This window comes from Chelonoidis abingdonii, chromosome 9, assembly GCF_003597395.2.
Source record: "Chelonoidis abingdonii isolate Lonesome George chromosome 9, CheloAbing_2.0, whole genome shotgun sequence".
Classification (NCBI taxonomy): domain Eukaryota; kingdom Metazoa; phylum Chordata; order Testudines; family Testudinidae; genus Chelonoidis; species Chelonoidis abingdonii.
The window spans coordinates 15,748,403-15,768,511 of record NC_133777.1 but is presented as its reverse complement, the minus strand read 5'-3'; the positions used below and the strand labels follow the sequence as shown (position 1 = coordinate 15,768,511).

General features: G+C 42.2%; 1 protein-coding gene across 3 annotated transcripts in view; it reads left to right on the top strand.

Moving 5' to 3' along the window:
• POLR3E (RNA polymerase III subunit E) overlaps nt 1-20,109 on the top strand; it is a 40,086-nt gene that overhangs the window by 10,126 nt on the left and 9,851 nt on the right. For 2 of the 3 annotated variants that reach the window (XM_032802118.2, XM_032802119.2), the window contains 15 exons: nt 462-539; nt 2,340-2,455; nt 5,056-5,138; nt 6,236-6,343; nt 7,333-7,382; nt 7,737-7,856; nt 8,315-8,400; nt 9,977-10,021; nt 10,105-10,196; nt 11,109-11,229; nt 12,817-12,898; nt 15,776-15,835; nt 16,726-16,883; nt 17,494-17,558; nt 18,919-19,415. In XM_032802118.2, the coding sequence (XP_032658009.1) occupies nt 462-539; nt 2,340-2,455; nt 5,056-5,138; nt 6,236-6,343; nt 7,333-7,382; nt 7,737-7,856; nt 8,315-8,400; nt 9,977-10,021; nt 10,105-10,196; nt 11,109-11,229; nt 12,817-12,898; nt 15,776-15,835; nt 16,726-16,883; nt 17,494-17,558; nt 18,919-19,415 (1,761 nt within the window). Of the gene's footprint in view, nt 1-461; nt 540-2,339; nt 2,456-5,055; nt 5,139-6,235; nt 6,344-7,332; nt 7,383-7,736; nt 7,857-8,314; nt 8,401-9,976; nt 10,022-10,104; nt 10,197-11,108; nt 11,230-12,816; nt 12,899-15,775; nt 15,836-16,725; nt 16,884-17,493; nt 17,559-18,918; nt 19,416-19,922; nt 20,005-20,109 lie in introns of those variants that run through there. The other variant, XM_075069235.1, reaches the window with a different exon arrangement.

Sequence of the window (20,109 nt, the reverse complement as noted above, 5' to 3'; positions counted from 1 at the left end):
GCAGTCACTTAGTGATTAGAGCTGGGAAATGGGAGTTGAGAGATCTGGGTTCTAATTCTTCCCTCTTTTACTGAATTCCTAGAGGATCTTGGCCAAGTCACTTAATCTTTCAGCGCCTCGTTTTTCCTTCTGTGAAATGGGGATATTAATACCCACCCACCTTTTTGTAAAGCGCTTTGAGATTCTTGGATAAAAAATTCTGTATATAATGGTTCATTGGTAGGGAGTGTGGTATAGTGGCTATAGCAAAGGACTGGGAGTTTGGATTTCTGGGCCCTCTTCCCAGCTCTGGCAGTGATTCACCAGACCAGTCAAGTCATTCTTCTGTGCCTTGTAGTCATCTGGGAAGTGGGTATACATAAGTGGGGTGGGGAAGGGAAGGGTCAGTTAGTTAGTTTAATTTTTTGTGAGGCATGTTGAGACTTTGCATGGAAGACACTCTGTGAAATGTTTTTTTGTAGTATCCTATTCGTCCAGCTTCCATGACGTATGATGATGTGACGCATCTGTCGGCAAAGATAAAACCAAAGCAGCAAAAGGTGGGGCATCATGTAATGCTAATCATCATGTAATGGTAGTGCTTAAGAAATATGAATTGTGCTCTGCTGCTAGATGCTACCGATATACATATAATTATTAATAATCAGCTGTTCTGGTGATGCAGCCATTTGTGGTACTGCATCTCTTGGTTGGTTCTTTCAGTATTTGAGAAATTTTAAAGAGGGCTTTCTTCAGCATGGAGTTTGCTTTGTAGAGAAGTGGGTGAAGCAGTGATGCAGACAGGGCTTTGGAGCAGAGCCTGGAGAGGGAGGGCAGAGCAGCTCCAGAGCAGTGGAGCTGCAGGTTTTTGCCTGGAGCTGGAGCTCAGTTCCAAAGGCCTGGATGCAGAGGATATTCCTTTAGTATAAAAATACTGAAATCCCACCCCTGAGAGCCATTGTACCTGAGCATGTGATAATTCTAGTTCAGGTTGGGGGATGCTTGTGCTAATACTCCATATTTTAAAGAGCATTTTTCGTATGTCTTTATTTCTAGAGCACATTTGGGTTCTGGTGACATGCTCTGTATTTTAGTATTGGTGGTAGGGCTTGGTAGTGCTCTCACTTAAGCAAGTGTAAATCAGGAGTAACTCTCTAAATCAATGAGTTTACAGATATATCGCTAGTGTCAGGTCAGAGTCAAGGCTGTAATGTTTAATGGACCTTTCGCAAGGAGAATTCCCCTGTCTGTGTTTTGATGAAGGGCCCTTGCTGTGCAGCTCTCTCTTATTGAAATCTGTGGAAGATCCACATGCCTCTGGAAGCTTGCAGGGTCAGGTGCATGCTTTGCAAGGAGCCACATGTAACCCAGATTCTCCTCTCACATAGTTGTAAATCAGGAGTAACTCCACTTAAGCCAATAGAAGTACACTGACATAAAACCACTGTAAGATCAGAACGGGGCTCTTTGCCACTAGATGGAACAGAGTATGGTGTTTCATTGCCCAAGTCTTGTGGAAATGCTTTGGGCATCAGACTTTCTGAATAGACCTGGTGGCAGGAGAGAGGGAAGGAGGCTGTGGTATTCTTACACAAAGCTGTCTGACAATGTAGTAATAACACACACACAATTTTCTTTTCAAGACTACCTAAGGGGATTTAGGCTCTCCACTCGCATTAATTTGAATGGGAAATTGTTCCTCTAAATCGCATTTAAAATCTCAGCCATAATGCCCTAATTCTGCTCTCCAGTAGCTATGTACATTTCCATCGATGTCAATGAGAATTAGGAGTTGCTTTTGAGAGTCAGAGTTTGGCCTTTAAACATCTGTCTGAACTTGGGTATGATGCCCTAGAAAGAAGTGTGAGGTACATACCTGAAAGAAGGTGCTTTGTAATAGATTTGCTGACATATGTTGAGAGCGGCAGGACTTGGGCAGCTGTAACTCTGAGCGTGTTGTGTATGCTGTTTTCAAGAAAAAAAAAAATTGGTGATGTAAAGGGAGAATCTTAAATTTTGGACCTCCATCTACAGTGTAAATGATACATCTTCAAAAGCCATTCCTGAAGTACAGATCAAATACGGTAGCTTTCGTTGGGCATCTGCAAATGACACTGCAAATGACACTGATATACAGCATGACAGTGTATATCAGTTGTCTGTCAGTCCTGCAGAGACTCAAGCACATGCTTGATCTTATGCAGGTGATTTGTCCCATTGACTTTAAGGGGGCTGCTTGTAGGCATGTTAACATACGTTAGTCTTTGTGAGACTGGAACCTAAGTTTGGTTGAAGATGGGTGAATGTTTGGTGATAACGCTATGCTAACTATTGGTGTTTTCTTAATTATTGGTGTTTAGGTTGAACTTGACATGGCCATTGATACTTTGAATCCCAACTACTGTCGCAGCAAAGGAGAACAGATCGCTCTCAATGTAGATGGCACCTGCACAGATGAAACTAGTACCTATTCCTCGTAGGTATCTTCTTTGCTCTGATGTTCTTTTCTAGTAAATGGTCAGATTTCCCACCAAGCTTTTAGGGAAGGGGCAAAGCAAGCAAGTATGCAATCTGAAGACGTGTTGTAATGATTTCAAGGACCAAAAAAGTTGGAGATGTTTATAAACTCCTTCTCTGTTCAGCATTAAAACAGTGACACTTAGGTTTTGGGTTTTCTCTACAAAGGCCTTCGGTTACTCAGTTTCTAGCAGACACCCAGAACCATACCTCATTAAGTTGAAAGTTTATTGATCAAACACAAGGAAGAAGAAGAATTTAAAACAGACATTTATATTGAAACTGAAATTGAATGACACTGCGAAACAGACCTAAATAATACGTATTAAAGTCTCTCTCCTTTTGCAGGCAAAATATCAGCCTTATTTTCATTATCAACCATTCTTTGATTAAAAGGAAGGTTTAATTTTACTGTCAGTCCTGATGTGCAAAGGATATTCACTTCTCCTGTGTTTAACAGACAAACAGACCCAAGGTGGAGAAGAGGCAGGATAGAAGAGGTGGGGGAAATAACGGCTTTTGTTGGTGTTTTTGGAACACTGGCCGGCTGGTCAATTGTGAATGGATACTTTGGCTGGCAGGTGACCATGACACCTGGTGCCTGGACCCTGATTCACATTCAGGTCAGGGATGTCATCTGATTGGGTCATTTCTCCTTAGACAAGACGGCTATGGACATCTCATCCTCAAGAGAGAGGAATTGCGGGGGCAGGCAGAAAGTAACACAAACAGAACAGAATCTTAGGTGCCTCTGTGGTGCTGGCAGTTGGGTATCCCCACTGATGGGCTGAGGGCGGAATGTCATGATGATGTAATGGCTTTCAGGACTCTCAGATGAAAAACAAAATTCCTTAAAGAGGAGTAAGGCCTGCTGGCCTTCCTCTCAGGAAGAATGTCTGGTCTGGTCTGCTTCTTCTGTCCTGGGTTTGGGGAAGGTGAGGTGGGACAAGACTAGCAGAGCTGGGGGATGTTGAGTTGACATGGCCTGGGGGAAGAGATTTTTTTCCCCCAACATTTCTTTTTCAAGAAAAAGACGAGAAAAATGGGTGTCATAGTTCATCTCATTATTTTGTCCATCAATTAGGCTTTATATCCTTCACACCAATTTTGGTCCATTAATTCCTGGTCCCATATCTTGTTTAAGTCCAACCTCAGCACAGTCTTTGAATCATGTCAGTAGATTTGTTTTTGTTTTGTTTGGTTTGGTTGGGCTACTTTAGTCTCTCTCTGGTTTCCTTGCATTTGTTCATAACATCATTATTGAAAATAATTTGACCTATTTTCAATGGTAAATTCCCATGCAGACTAAAAAAAGTTATAGGTTATTCTGACATCTTATGAACTTTTACATCCTTTTTACACTGCAGCTTACAATTAGGGTTAACTTTCACAATAGGCCCTCTTACAAATGTGAGAAATTTAGACATTTTAATACACGTTGCCAAGACTTTCAAAAGTAACTAGTGATTTAGGGGGGAGGGAGTGTCAATTTTTGGGTGCCCAACTTAAGACAGCTTTAAGGAGCTTGATTTTCAGGTAATTCTGAACACACACCCTTTAAAAAAATATAGCCACTGTATGGTGTCTAAGGTTGGGCACCCAGAAATCACTAGTCATTTATGAAAATCTTGGTCTATACATTTTAAGAGACACTGTCAACTTGAAACTTTCAGTTTAAAAAAAAAAAAAAAAGTTAAAAGTAGGTTCATGTATCTCAACTGTCCCTGAGTCTTGCTACTGATTTTTGTGAATGTTTTTAACATTCCATTTTTCAGAATGTTTTTTGCTCCCCCTGTTGCATCATGAAGGATGCACACAAACAGGGGAAATTGGCTGGCTGGCTATTCAGGGAACTAGTGAATGTGACTATTCGCAAACTACTGCTGGATGTGGAAAAATTAGAGGCATATTTTTTTTCTATCTGACCTATTTTAGTTGCGTAGTCTAAGGGTAGCTTATAATGACATCAGGTAAAAATAAAACTCGGGCGGGTGTGCAATTAAACTTGGTGGCATTTTCTGCCATTGTATGCCTGAGCCCCTTGGAAAAATGACAAAACAACATCTAAGCCAAATAAATGTATCTCAGTGCTAAAATCTAGCCATGAGTCATCAAAGCATGGGGGACATATGTAAGCCTTGAGCACAAACTTAAACACGTTGCTGAACTATGGCCTCTCTGGGCCATTGGTAGCTGTTAATGTAACCCAGTAGCTTTCCCAGAGGAAGGCTCAAGGTAGCAAAGTAGAGCGTCTTCTGCTGTGTAATTCCAGCAGGGCATCTCTGGATAGCTGGGAAGCCACCACTCTGCACTTTCTAAAGGGCCCCTAATTGAATGAGCACATGGGACAGTTAACATTGTAACTTCTGCAGTACCCATAATAAATATTGCTGCAGAGTGGGAGATCAGCAAATATACATATAAATATGTATTTTTAAAAGACCAGCAAGTTTAATTACTTAATTTTAGAGAGCGACAACTCTTTGCTTCTGCCCTTTAACACTTGCATGTTTTGTGGTATCTGTGGACTATAGTCATAAAGGTTTAATTTATTTACAGGAAGCTGATGGACAGACAAACTTTCTGCTCTTCACAGGCTGCGAGTAACGTTTCCCGTTATGCTGCTGCTATCTATAGAAAAGGTTATTTTTTTCCTCCTCCCCCAACCTTGAGAAATAAATCAGTTTTTAAATATGCAGGGTGTTTGAAATGAGAAAGCTGTGTTCTTTGTCTCTAGCAGCCTCTGTTCCTATTTAGTGGCTGTCAATTCCTTATAAATAAGTTATCATGAGAGAGAACTTAACTATCTGGAATGTTCTAAAGTCCTTGAGATTCCATCAAGGTGTTCTAGTGACATTGTAAACAAGGTAACAGTTAGTAAGGCTTGTAGATGCCACCAGAACTCTACCACTGAATTATAGCCTCAAACCATGTACGTTGAAGGGGATATTATTTAATATTATATATAAATTCACTTCCATCTCTCTATTGCTGTTCTCCCTTACTCCACACGTTCTGCTCCTTCATTTGTTCCCCAAACCCTCTCTTTCTTGATATTCTAAAAACCTCTGGGAATACTGATGTCCCAAGAATTTCCTAAAACTGGGATTATATACATTTTTGACGTCACCTTATTCAGAGTTTGCTGTTGTCATAATGATGTAGATACTCATTATTGGTGTGGAAGGCCAGGGCTGCTGTAAACTTTGGATGCTGTGGAGCCAGCACTGGGTATTGTTCTCCAGTTTGTGGCAGAAATACTTACTTAGAGAAGGAACAAAGAGACGTTACTGATTTCCAGGCTCAGTTTAGGCTGTGAGTTTGGGGGTGGGCTTCAAGGCTGAATCACAGGTTGGGATGGATTAGTACTGGTCTTTCATGAGCTGTTCCGAGATTTGTTTTGGCTATAAATGGCAGAAATCTTGTGAGATCATCTGACCTTGTGAAATGTGAGTTTGAGCCATATGTTATCCAGAAAATGGTCCTCTTTCAGGCTTGGATCCTACCAAAAAGGAAATTGTTGGGGGCAGGTTCGGACTAAGGGGTTCAAATCTGATACCTCTTTGAAGGTATCAGATTAAAAGGAATCTTAAAAGGATTAATTTTCCTTTTAAGATTCTCATCTTACATTTAAATTTATTAAATCTGTGTCTTAAATTTAAACTGTGATGTTACAAAGGTGGTAGGAAAATGAAAATTGCCAACTGTAGGCCTTGGAAAATAACTTGGAATTTTTTAGGTGAACTTCACCTAACTCCATTACATGGCATTCTACAACTGAGGCCAAGTTTCTCCTACTTGGACAAAGCTGATGCCAAACACCGCGAAAGAGAAGCTGCCAATGAAGGTGAACACATTACAAGCTGTGTTTTCTTTGTTAGGGAACAATTTGGTTTCTCTTTAGATTTTGTTATACTGACTTTATGGAGTTACTGGAAAGAGCTAGTAATATCTGAAGAAACACTGAGCATGTTTTAAAATATAATAACATATAATGATTGGTTCAGAGGAAATAATTGTTCCTTTTAATAGTCAGATTAATTAAAGATCTGTAACATGAGACTGTGAATACCTGGACGGTAGAATATAATAATAAAATTTACAGTACTGTTTTCATTTTGCTGCACAAATATTAGTTCATCCTCTCAAGATTCCTGTCAGTTAAGTGTTGTAACAAATCTGTAGCCACTTAGGTCTTCACAATTATCACTGTGCTGTGTTCCGTGAGCATTTGGAACATAACAACATCAACAGGAAATGAACTTGGATCTTCTTGTTCCAAAAGCACAGGCCCCTATCTTGAGAGCTAAAGGAGAGTCTCCGTTATGTATTAGCCCTGTAGAGCCTATGCCAGTGATACATTTCTGATTGCATCCGGTAGAGGGCAGTGGAACATGTATGCAAACTAACCAGTACATTACCATATTGATATCCCAATTTAATAAATGGGGAAACCAAGATACCTAGGTTAAATAACTAATCCAAAGACGTAGACTCAATGTCAGAGCAAGTTCAATTCCCAGTTCTGCCACAAACTTCCTGTATGATGATGGGTCAGCCCCTTCAGGTCTCTGTGCCTCAATTCCCCCTGGTGATGGTAATTTTTCCATACCTCACAGGTGTGTTTGTTTGTGAGGTGCTCGTATAGTGTGGTGGTGAGAGATACAGCTACCAAGGTATTTATATAAATAGAGCTGAGGGGGCTGGCTCCTGGTCCTGTGCTTGGACCATGCCTCTCTCCTGGACTAAGCCTCAGAACAGTCATAAACTCTCTTGCGGCTGCTTCATCTTTGATGATATTTTTAATTTCATTTTCCTGGGTTGTTTTTTTGTTAGCCGGCGATTCGTCCCAGGATGAAGCTGAAGATGACATCAAGCAAATTACTGTATGTCTGAGATTCCTTATTACTGATAGTTCAAGAAACTGCACAGTCAGAGTATAATAATCCATAATGAGCTGACAGTTTAAACCGCAGTTGGTGCTCAGCAATTAAACCTCCACTTGAGAATGGGAAAGTTGACTATTTAATCAAGTCAACAAGTGAAATAATAAGGGTGGGGCTGTTGCAAAAGAGTATTTCCAGTTCAGCTAGTTCCTAGCTGTCTATCCCTGGCTTTACCATTCAATGTATTTTCTTTATATAGCGCACACATTTTTGCAGATAATTCCCTATGCCATTTTCATCTGTGTCATTTTGAGAGTTGGGGGCACTGTAGTTAATAGTGATCAAATCTTGTAGGTAAGATTCTCCCGACCAGAGACAGAACAAGCTCGTCAGCGACGTGTTCAGTCCTATGAATTCCTGCAGAAGAGACAAGCTGAAGAGCATTGGGTCCATCTGCATTATTATGGTTTAAGGGTAGGTATGTTCTGGGTGCTCTGGAGGCCTCAATGCTCACATACTTCAGCAGGCTCTAGTGTCAGCAACATGTTGCGAGGGCTGAGTCTGAGGATCAAACTCAGGCCTTTGTTTGTGGGCTGGGCACCTTAAGGCATTAGATAAGGAGTTGCTCAGATGAATCAAATCAGTTTGATGCCAGGAGTGGTAATCGACTAACAAAAAGTGTAAATGTGTCAGTGTATTAAAATAATACAAGCTTCCCCGTGTTGTATCAATGTCTATGCAGCTGTATGGAAGTAATGCATCAGTCACCAAGATGTGATGTTTACATAGTGCAATACCTGCATGTTAGAACAATGACTATGGGATTTTAATAGCACTGGAGAGCCTGAGAATGAGGAGTTAAACTGTTTGAGATTTGGCACATTTGCTGGACATTGCAGTGAGTCTTGCTCTTCCTCCCCAACCTTTCTCAGGACAGCCGTTCCGAACATGAGCGCCAGTATTTACTCAGTCAGGGACATGGCATGGCAGAGAATACCGAATTAATTAAATCTCCCAGGTAAAAACTTTGGTTTAGTATCCTACATAACTTGCAGTAATCTTTGAATATTTGTCAGGTTGTCATATATATTATTTAAAAGTGTGGCCTGTATTATTAACAACAGTAGGTTGTTACAACAGAAATAATTTTAAAAAAAAGTGACACTCCCCCCCCCCGCATAATTTGTGGGGGGTGTGTGTGTGTTTGTTTTTGGTTTTTTTTTGTATTCCACTCGGGCAAGAGAGTGAAACTAGTCATTGCTGCTCTTTTTTTTAATTCAGTTTGTCTAGTTCTTATATGCTAACACAGTTCTATGATGCAAGGATTACAAACGCAGCTGGGGAAGGTTTAAATCAAAACCAGAAACTATTACATTTAAAAAAAAAAAAAAGTCAAGTACTTTTATTAATAAATGAGTTTTACAAAATCTATTTTATGATTTTTAATAGAGACTGAAAGTACTTGACAGTGACTGTTTTTCAGATTCAGATTTGCTTTTTGGTAGCTGTATGGGGGGAAAAGTTTATGTGGTGGTTACATGAATCTGCCCAGAATGCAATAATTAATGTGGTTTTGCTATAATCTGGGGTAAGCAAGGCCCAATAGTGGGAAAGCCACAGGACATAGTGTTTTGCACTTATGGTGCTGGTGGGTTATTTTTAAAATTTGGCATCTTGTTGAACTGTCTTGTCTATGAAAAATTCATAGGGCCAGATTCTGTCCTCGGTCACACTGACGTAGATGAGTATTGCACAGGTGGAATAGAAGAGAGAATTTGGCCTGTTACTATATATTTAAGGTACTTACTGTAGTACCTGAGTGCCTCAGAGTTTTTAATGTACTACCCTCACAACACTGCTGTGAGGTGGGGAAGTGCTATTATTCCCTATTTTATAAATGGGGAGCTGAGACACAAAGGGCATGTCTACATTACAGTTATAAATCCACAGCTTGTCCATGCCAGCTGACCTGGGCTTAAGGGGCGCTGTTTAATTCTGGTGTAGATACTAGGGCTTGGGCAGCATCATGAGCTCTGGGACCCTTTCACCTTGCAGGGACCCAGAGACTGAGCTACACTGCAATTAAACAGCCCCTTAGCCTGAGACCTGCAAGTCTGAGTCAGCTGGTGCAGGCTAGTTGTGCGTGTCTAATTGCAGTGTAGACATGCTCCGAGAGGCTAAGTGACTTGCCCAAGGTCAGTAAATGTGTGGCAGAGCAGGTAATGGAATCCTTTCTCCAGAGTCCCAGTCTAGTGCACCGATGACTGCACCATCCGTCCTCACCTTAACTAAATTTAAGGAATGTGATGTAGAAATCTTTATCAATGGTTACTGGTAACAGAATGAATTTAGCGATTTTGATTTCTTTTAAAACGCTAAAAATCATAGTAAACAGTTGTAACCAAATGTTCTCAGTGTATATAACTACAGTCTTCATACATTTCTCCAGCACTGAATTTCCTTGAAAAGGAAAAAAGACCTTGGAAGCTAATATTTACTTAAATAAGATTGCACTAAGCAGGAAATCATTGTACTTTAGCCTAGAAAATCCTAATACAAGTATTTCAAGGCTGATACATTTTCTTTCCCCTTAGTGAATACTTAATGATGCTGATGCCTCCGAATGTAGAAGAAGAGAAGTAAGTGTTTGCATGAAATGTCCTAACCTCACATTGGCAGGATGTTGTTTTTCATTGGCTACAGTTCTGTTTGTTTGTTTCAGAGACAAACCTGTGGCTCCAAGCAATGTGCTTTCTATGGCACAGCTGAGAACTTTACCCCTTGCTGATCAGATTAAGATCCTGATGAAGAATGGTATGTGATATTTTTTAAACATTCCACTTCCTCACGTCCTTTCATGACTTCAAACTTACCCTTCTTTTCCTCAAATAGGTAGCCTTTCCTGGCAGTGTCTGTGTTGTCATCCTACAGGGCTGAGAGTCTGTGTGGCCCTTTATTTCTAGGGCTAAGTCTCAGGCTCTGAATAGTATTTCTTCCACTGCCGATCGAGTATGCCATTCCTCTAGAAGGGAAGAGACACATGACTGCTTGGAGAGCTGACACCTGCAATTTGAGCATGTGCAGCCAAAGGAGTACTCCTTGGAATAACTTCCACTCTAAGACCACTCCTGTTGCTTCCAGGACACACCTGTCTCTGTTGATCCACTGCTGGGTAGTGGAGACTGTGCATGAATTTTAGCTCAGAGTTTAGTGCAGCAACCTGCCACTTCAGCTTTGTCCTTTCCCTGGAAGGTTTTCAGTAATACGTGCCTCTCGCAAGTAGCCTGAGTCAGCTTTAGGCCATCTTTCTGGAACTGTAATGATTTGACAATAGCAAGTGCTAAAGTTTTTGTCTCTGAGTCTTACTGTCTTTGTCAGAGGACTCTCTCGCTCTCAAAAAATAGAATGGTATAGATGGTTTCTTTTATCAGTGTATTAATTTGGGATCAGTTAAGCCAATTAACTTGCACACAGCATTCTCTGACATATTTTCAATGCATATGCAGACTGACTGAAATGGAGTGCTTTTTCTAAAGTGCTTTTATTTTTTGGGAGCTGTGAAATATTTTTGACTGCTGATTTCAGTGTAAACAGATAGGAGTCTTTTTTATATTAAAAAATAAAATCTGTGTATCCATATTTTTAAAAAACAGAAGTCTTTCTATGAATCTTTAAAGATGCTTTCAATGTTCTATTTAAACAACTGTGTTTCATCTTTTCCTTTAGTGAAGGTCATGCCTTTTGCAAACCTCATGAGTTTATTGGGTTCTGGGACCGATTCTACTGCAGTTTTACGCTGTATACAGCAGGTGGCGATGCTGGTCCAGGGAAACTGGGTGGTAAAAAGGTATGGTTTCTGTTCTTTGTTATTGTCAAATGTTAACGTTCCTGTTAGGAGTGGATCAGAACAATGACTTAGAATCCTCGCTAACATTTTGCTGCTGTAATGTAGCTGAAAGCACCAAAACCCAAGTTACTGAAATACTTTGATTAAATTCAGTTCTTGTTACGGTAGTCTGCAGAAGACAGGGCTGTTGTTAAATGATCACAGGGCAGAGGCTGAGCTATCTAAAATTGTATCGAACCGTGATAAGATCTGTTTTGTTTGTGTATTGAGCCACTTCAGTTCATGGGAAGAAAAATCTTTATTCCATCAGCATAGGATTCATTACTGGTTTATTGCTGTTGTCACTAACAGCTGGTCTCCGGAAGCATTTATCCATTTGGTAAATCGAGAGTAGGTTCCTGGGTGCACCTCATGTTCATAAAATGGATTCTTCTGTAGTCACCTTAATCTTTAATACAGTTGGGTATTCCAGCGAGACTGCAGGTCTCAAATGCCATATCCTTTTCATCCACATGGGATATTACGTGCTGGGAATTGCAGTCTCATCTTTAGGCCACATCTCTGTAATAAAGATGAGGCTGAACGCAGTCACGTTCACATTCATTGGCAGCCATTAGCCTGTGGACCACGCTTTGGCCATCCACGACCTAGGGCTGCAGCTGCTGCATGAATAGCCTGTACAGTGACACAGATGCACTCTACCTTAAATCGCTCCAGAAAGGAATGCTGTCAGCTGGCTAATGCTGTATACAAGCTCCCAGAACGATGGCACCAGCGTGTTTGTTGTAGCAGTTGCTAGCACTGTTTTATATATGTCCGTGGTTGTTACAATACCTTCATCTTCCAAAAGAAAAAAGTGTTGGAAGTGTAAGATTAGCCTAATAGAATCTTTTATTGTGAGGATGAAAAGCAGCTTTTGCCTTGATCAGCTGTGTGGCGTGAAACCCATGATCAGGAATGACCTTGGGGCTTTGGAGACACCAAAGATGGAGACCACTTATGATGATGGATGTAATTTAATTAGTCTCGCAATCCAAATGGGATGGGGTGGTAAGTGCCCCAGCTGCTGGAATTTATAGCTTCTCTCATTTAAAATCCTTGAGTATTAAATTAAAATTAAAAATAAACTAAGTCTGGTAGATAAATGTCTTGGCTCATGTTACCTTTGGGGATGTGTGGGGAAGCCATGTAGCCCAAAGCATTTGATGACACACTTTTGGACATGTGTGCATTAAGGAAATTCCCACTGGTGCAGCTAAGCTGGGGCAGACCCTTAACGTAGATGTGCTGTACCAGCACACAGTTTACATCTGTGCAGTTTATTTCTGTTTGTTACCAGATTAAACTTCACTGTTCTAAGCCCCTCTCTGCACTAGTGTGAACTCCAGTGATGTAGTCACTCCGGTGTGAATTCTCTTGATGGAGACAGGGCTTTAGCTTCATAGGAATTTGCGTAAATCCTTCAAACTGGGCTGGATAAAGGGTGTCTTTTGACCAATAAATGGACACATATACTACTGAAAATCCTCACTAATAATACTTAGTTGCAGTGCATCATAATTAATCATTTCCTTCTTTAATTAACAGTGATGTCCTCTATCCAAAAGATACCTCTAGCCCACACAGTGGAGTTCCTGCAGAAGTGCTTTGCAGGGGGAGAGATTTTGTTGTAAGTATAGATATGGTCTGTTTGTTTTCCAGTGCCAAAACCCAAATAAAATGAAGCTGGCATAACTGACCACATCATTGCTAACTGTACTGTTCTTCTGTAATCTAACATTTGTTCCAAAGAAATAATCTCTAAATTACTCCTGAAGATTTTGTTGAAGGAGTTAAGAGGATCAACATGAAAATATTGATATAGATTTCACTTGCTAGTCATGTGATTGGGTGACAGATGTCAATCAGATCTAGATGTCCGATCATCTACTTAATAAAAACAGTTATTGCATTTAAAATATGACACCGAGACACCATCACGCTGACCCACTTAATGGCAGGCTCAGCAGAGAGGCTGATGGAGGTTGAATAGCCTATCACCCTCAGAGGTGGTCCCTTTAGGGCAGAATTGAAGGACCTTTGCAGGGCAATGCTAGGGACACGCTGTACTTGCTATGTGTGCCCTGTTGTTCAGTAAAAGGGCTTCACTCCCAGAGCTGCTGATCTAGCACTTTTCATGAACAATAAGTGCAAATGTAAATTATGAGTACAAGACACACACACACTCTCTCTCTCTCTAAACCCCAGCAGGGAACAGACTTTTTTACCTAGAGACCGTGTTTGTCTTTACAAACAATCTAAGGAGAACTAATCCCTAAATAACTTCAACATTTGCCATGCTCTGTGGCTTCCATCCCTAATGGATGTGTGTGACCCTGTCATTTTCCTTTTAGAGCCGATCACCCCAATGTTTGCACTCTGCTTAGTTTCATTATTAACTCTCTTGGGCGGTCAGTTGCTGTTAGATTAGTCTCTGTGTGAGCCCAAACTGATGGTAATTAAAATTGACTTTCTGACACATCTTGAAAGCTGCTCAGTGTGCTGCCATATGGGAGACCCAGAATCAGGGGTAACTCTTATTCCCAGAGGCATGGGAATTAGGCAGTGCCTGAGAGTATCACATTTGAAGTTTTGGGGATTCTGGGGACCAAAACCACTGTACTTACCTGAGAAGTGGAGCAGCAGTGACGCTAGACCCAGAGGAGGTGGCAAGTTCAGCACTCTGGTTGAATAGAGAGTGCCCTGCAGGAAAGCTGGTAGTTTGGGTCCTGTGAATACACCTCTGCCTCGGTATAACGTGACCCGATATAACACAGGTTCGCATACAATGCGGTAAAGCAGTGCTCCGGCGGATCAGCGTGTCAGTTCCTAGCCACTGCGCTCCACTTCCCATCGGTGAGTGTGGGGAGGTTGGGGAAAAGATGCCCCCGTACTCCCCTGCAGCAGGAAGCAGAGCGCCGCGGCTGGGAGCTGGCAGAATGGAGCGGTCTGGGGCTGGGTTGCTTTGTTTTCACCACTGCCAGTGAGTGCGGGACCTTTCCCCAACAACATCCCCCCCACCCCACCCCCAGCGACATGGTTGGGGCAAGGAAAGGATGCCCCCCGTACTCACCTGCAGTGGGAAGTGGAGCGTCGCGGCTGGGAGCTGACAGAATGGAGTGGTCTGGGGCTGGGCTGCTTCTCTTCTGCCACTGCTGGTGAGTGCGGGACCTTTCAGCAACATCCCCCCTCCCCCTCCTAGTGACATGGCTGGGGCGGGGGTAAGGAAAGGACATTCCCCATACTCACCTGCAATGGGAAGTGGAGCGGGCTGGGGCCAGGCTGCTCTGCTTTCCGCCACTGGCAGTGAGTGCCTGTCGGGGGTGTGTGTGTGTGTGTGGATAAGGGTCAGGGCAGTCGGGGGACACGAGCAGGGGAATTGGGTAGGGGACAGGGTCTTGGGGATGATTAGGGTTGGGGTGTCTCGGAGGCGATAGTCAGGGGACAAGGACAAGGGGGGGCCAAAGCAAGCTCGATATAACACAGTCTCACCTATAGTGTGGTAAGATTTTTTGGCTTCGGAGGACCGCGTTATATCGGGGAGAGGTGTAGTTGCAAGACGGGTATGTTCACAATTGTCTCCTTTACTGGAGTCAGTGATAGCTTGTGGTTTTAAAGAAGTGTGTGCTAGTGCATTGGGGACAGCTGTGTCAATTAATATGTGGGGGAAGAGAAGCTGAATAAGGTGAAAGGACATACAGAACTAGCCCACTTGCTCATGGTTTTTTACACCTTAGGCTGTGACAAGGCAGAGAGCGGGGAGGGGAGGAATTGGTAGCAATGAGGCTTTAAATTCCTGCCCCCAACCCTCCAAAATGTATTAAAACCTCCATCAACTGAACTGGTGTAAGCGTGTGTGTGTGGGTGGAGGTGGAGATGGAGTCAGGGCAGTGGGTAGGAATCTGTGACTGCAGTGAACTGGTACAGGGCATGCACACTGCCCTGCTTTCTGCAGTGTTGGGTGCTGTAGAAAGGATTAAGGGAGAGGATGGGAGTCCTGCAGTGGTTGGCTTATAAAAAGGATATAAACTTCACTATTAGTGGCAGCTCATGGAGATTTCCTCTGGGGCAAGTGGCAAAACACATGGTTTTGGAGCAGAACCCCCGCATATGCCTGTAAAGACACAGAATGATAACAATGAGCCTCCTCAGTGTTCGTTAGGTTTTTGTCAGATTTGTTTGTTTTTTAAACCATATTTAATTTAGATTTCAGAGGATCTAAGTGCAACTCCCGCCACAGCTTCACCAAGGCAAATCTTGGATTTCTCTAGGCCTTTTGTTTTGTGTCCTTTCTTATCATTCAAGGAAAATGTCTACAGGAATAGACCATGCCAGGTCTGTATTTGCCCCAGTTGACCCACTTGCCTGGCAGAGAATTGCCCACCCCTGCATTCTTGAAAGGTTCCTGGTTATGCCAGTGTCACAACAGCACGTCTGTTCTTTAGTAATGCAGCTTCCTAAAATATGTCGTTCTCCCTTCCCCCCCACCCCCCTTTTCTTCCCTCAGATGTGGAAGTTTACGCAGGATCGCTGGGTTGTGCGAAAGGAAGTGGCCACAGTCACAAAAGTGAGTGACAATTTTTTTCTAAACCAGAGGTGGACGATAAAGCAGTGGGTATTGTCAATAGCTGCATTTGTGGCTAATTCACACTGCTGCTTCGCTTTCCTCCTAGCACCGCACTGTGGTGACCCATTTTACTGCTGACTTTAGGATGTTACCTGACACGTTTCACTGCTAATTCCCATTATTGCTAACCTAGGACAGTGTTGCTTCAGATCTGTACTGCATAGTGGAGACTGCGAATGAATGACAGAATCAAAGCATTCAGTGTCCTCAAGGGAGGGAGGTTCTTAATTTCTTAAGAGCAACTCAGGCACCTGATCACTGAATCATCTGCACAAGCATGTTAGTATCTGTAAAGTAAATGGGATTAAAAGTGAAAAAGCTCTGTAAGGATTTTTTAAAAAATCACGCAAAATAAAATGACAGAATGAGTTAATTGTATGTAGGGATCTTCTGAAATTTTCTAGTGCACTTAGTCAGTGGTGGTGATGGATGTGTACAGAGAGGGTTGCTTCACCTTTTAGCTGAAATGCAGCCATCTTGGTTGCTGTTAAAAGCCCAGAGAAGTCTAAACTTCAGAGAACACTTAGATATGTGGAATATAATTATCCACAGTGCAGTTTGTTCAGGATATTGGGGATAACTCCCCTAGTTTTGCAAAAAGTGCCATGGACTATTTAACTACTGCTTAGCTTTAGGTCCTTCCTGGTACTGACTCAGAGGGAAGACTGTCTCCTGTTGATTTGCCAGTATCTTTTCTTGGAAGTCTCCTACGCAAACCTTGATTCAGCCCAACTCTGCTCACTTGGTGAAATCACAGTTTTGTATGGCTGCAGATGTGGTTTCCCTGACCCATTACACTCTTTCTGTCTGTCTGTCTGTCTGTCTTTCAGCTTTGTCCCGAAGATGTGAAGGACTTCTTAGAGCACATGTCTGTTGCGAGAATAAACAAAGGCTGGGAATTCCTGCTCCCTTATGATGAAGACTTTGTTAAAAAGCATCCAGATGTGGTACAGAGGCAGAAAATGCTGTGGATGGGCATTCAGGCCAAGTAAATGATTTGCTTTCTTCTGGGGAATAAATTAAAGATGTGCATGTACCAGCTATACCATGACTATAGGTTGTAGCATGGTAATATTTTGATCTGCATTTCCTCTACATAAAGTTGTCCCTTTTAAAGGGCAGTTGTATGATAAGACTGTTCCATGGTTCCCAGTTTCACTAGACTGTTGACCATCTCCAAATGCTTTAGGTCAGGGGTCAGCAACCTTTCAGAAGTGGTGTGTCGAGTCTTCATTTATTCACTCTAATTTAAGGTTTTGCATGCCAGTAATACATTTAACGTTTTTAGAAGATCTTTCTGTAAGTCTATAATATATAACTAAACTATTGTTGTATGTGAAGTAAATAAAGTTTTTAAAATGTTTAAGAAGCTTCATTTAAAATTAAAATGCAGAGACCTGTGGCTAGGACCCGGACAGTGCGAGTGCCACTGAAAATCAGCTCGCGTGCAGCCTTCGGCACCTGTGCCATAGATTGCCTACCCTTGCTTTTAGGTCCTTTGGCATTTTTTAAAGGCTAAAGCTCAAATGTCTGTGTTTGGGTGTGGGAATGCGAAACTAAAAAAACTACTCTTGTGTATTTTCTCTTCTTAATTTCAGATTAGAAAAGGTCTATAATCTATTAAAGGAACATTTGACACCAAAGAAACAAGATGGACAATCAGGTATATTAGTGGTTAAGATCATTATGAAATATACTCTCCCATTTGTGTTTCTAGTGTAATTTCTGTGTGTCACTGTTAGATTTTTTTTTTATTATTATTATTATTATTATTTTTTTTTTTTTTGAATGAGTCTGCAGTTTCCCTTTGAGTGTTTGGGGCAGATTCTGGGCTACATTAAGGTGAGCTTAAACCACCAGGGTGGGATAAAGCAACCTTAAAACTGCCCTGTGGGGCAACTGAGGATTCCCCAGCACAGAAGAATCCATGGGTGTAATGTAAAGCTAGTGGAGCTGACTCTACAAATAAACTTCCTCATTAAGGGCAGCGCAGTCCTCAGAGTAGGAAATATTTTGGGGGAGGGGGCAGAGCCAGCACACACTGCACTCTAGTTAGTCTCACTGTTGTGATAGCCCCATAGTTATAAACCAGTGGAAGTTAGCAGTTCCCCATCTCTATTCTGCTATGCCTGATGGTTAAGCTATTAGTGAAGAATTAGTTTAACAGGTGCTCTAAGGAGGTACAAGGCCTTCTCTTTTCAAGGCGATTCTCCACAGTTGCTGCCAGTGAAAATTTAAAGCAGCTGTTCTGTAATCATAAGAGGTTGTGACAACTTGAGGTTCCAGGGAGATTGAACTAAGTACTTGGCTAGTTACCAGACATTGGAGTCCTGGGATACTGCAAGCAGAACTGACAAATGGGCACATGAATACATTTCAATACCCTTTATCTTATCTGGTGGGAACATTTCCAGACTGGGTAGTTATTTCAGAAAAGGGGTTCTCAATCTCTTTCATGCTATGAACCAAATCCTAATAGAGAAGGTCTGCTGGATTCACAACCTACCCTCTGATTAGTGATCACTCAAATCATTTTTCCCATCCATTCTCCCATTTGCAAGCATGCAACATCTTGTATGGTAGCTATAGCAATTGCTCTAGCTGGTTTTCTCCTTGCACCAGATTCTATCAGCATCCAGCCTCTCTTGAAAAATCTTCTCTTGCAAAGATGTCAGGAGTCTAGGGGTGCAGGCAGAAATGTGTGTGCAGTTGCTGCAGTTGTATGTGCAATTCCTGATTCATGCAGGGCTTTAGCACTTGCACAAGCATGTTTTCCCGTGGCCCTGGGCTTTAGACTTCTGAAAAGTCAAGCCCTAAGTATCTCGCTAGTAGTTATTAAAATGATTCTCTGCTTGTTCAGTTATTTTAAAAACAAAATCTAGTCTGAAATCAGTTTGGGGTCTTGGATCTCTGGAGTAAACTGTTCAGTGCCGTTAATTCACTACAGTCTGTTTAATAAATACACTGCAGAATTAATGTCCAAGATTCTCTGTTAACAGTGTTGTACTCTTGTATCTTACTAGCTCACCCACTTCTGGTTTCTGGGGAACAAAGGGTCAATATGGCTAAAGCAAAAGTCAAACAAAACTATAGGCTGCTGGAGAAAGAGTTGCAAAAGCAAAAGGCAGAGAGCAAAGCAAATGACGCTCCATCCAAGATGGATATTTCCAATGTCTGCCTTAAAGAGGAGCCTGTGAGCGATGAGGAGCCTATGGACGCGTCTGCCTATGAGAGTATGAACAATGGTATGGTCAATGGCATCCATTCGGAGGAGAGCTCCATGGACTCGTTAAACGGTCACTTGCCAGGGGGGTGCACGGATCGAGTTGCACAGGAACTGAAAGCATTTGTGATGACGACGTTTAAGAAACAGTTTGTTCTCACTCTTAGTGAGCTTAAACGGTTATTTAATCTTCACTTAGCCAGTCTGCCCCCAGGACACACGTTGTTTAGTGGCATTTCAGACAAAATGTTACAAGACATGGTATTGGACACTGGCTGCAAACAGATTTTGGTGCCTGTAAGTATCCTCTTTATATTGTACACACGGGGAAGGGCACAAGTGCTGAGCGGTAAACATACACACTATGTGGTTGGGGCAGATATCCCTCTGAGCAGCTGCTAGGGCCTCCGCCCATTGAAACTGGGGCTTTGTCTGGCTGACTTCCGGCTTCCCACAATCTTTGCTTGAGTGCTAGCCCCCTGCAGCGCTCTGCTAGTCAGTGTAAAGGAATTCAGAGGTATGGCTTCTTATGGACTGGACCCCAGTGCTTCACTATTTGTTATCCTCACGATTCCATGAAGCAGTCTGAAGTGATCCAAATCCCAGGTCCATTGCCTTAGCCAGGGCTGTACAAGCTCCCTGTTCTCAGGGCTGCCATGGAAGGAACAATGGTATCTGTTATCTCAGGCACAGGACACACCTGGCAATACAACAAGTGGCTGAGAAAAACATAACAGGAGTCCCATGCTGTGCCTGTGCCACATTCCTTTTGATCACTTGCTGTTAAATTTCCTTTCCTTGCAGGCGTTTCTGTGGCTGCTGTAAAGACAGGGAAACGTTTGTATGTTTGAGAGCTAAGACTTCCTGCAGCACTGCATGAAGATAGCTCAGGCCAGGTCTACGCTGCGACTTTAAATCGGTTTAATGGCCGATATACCGATTTAACGCTGTACCCGTTCACACGACGTCGTCATTAATATCGAGTTAAACG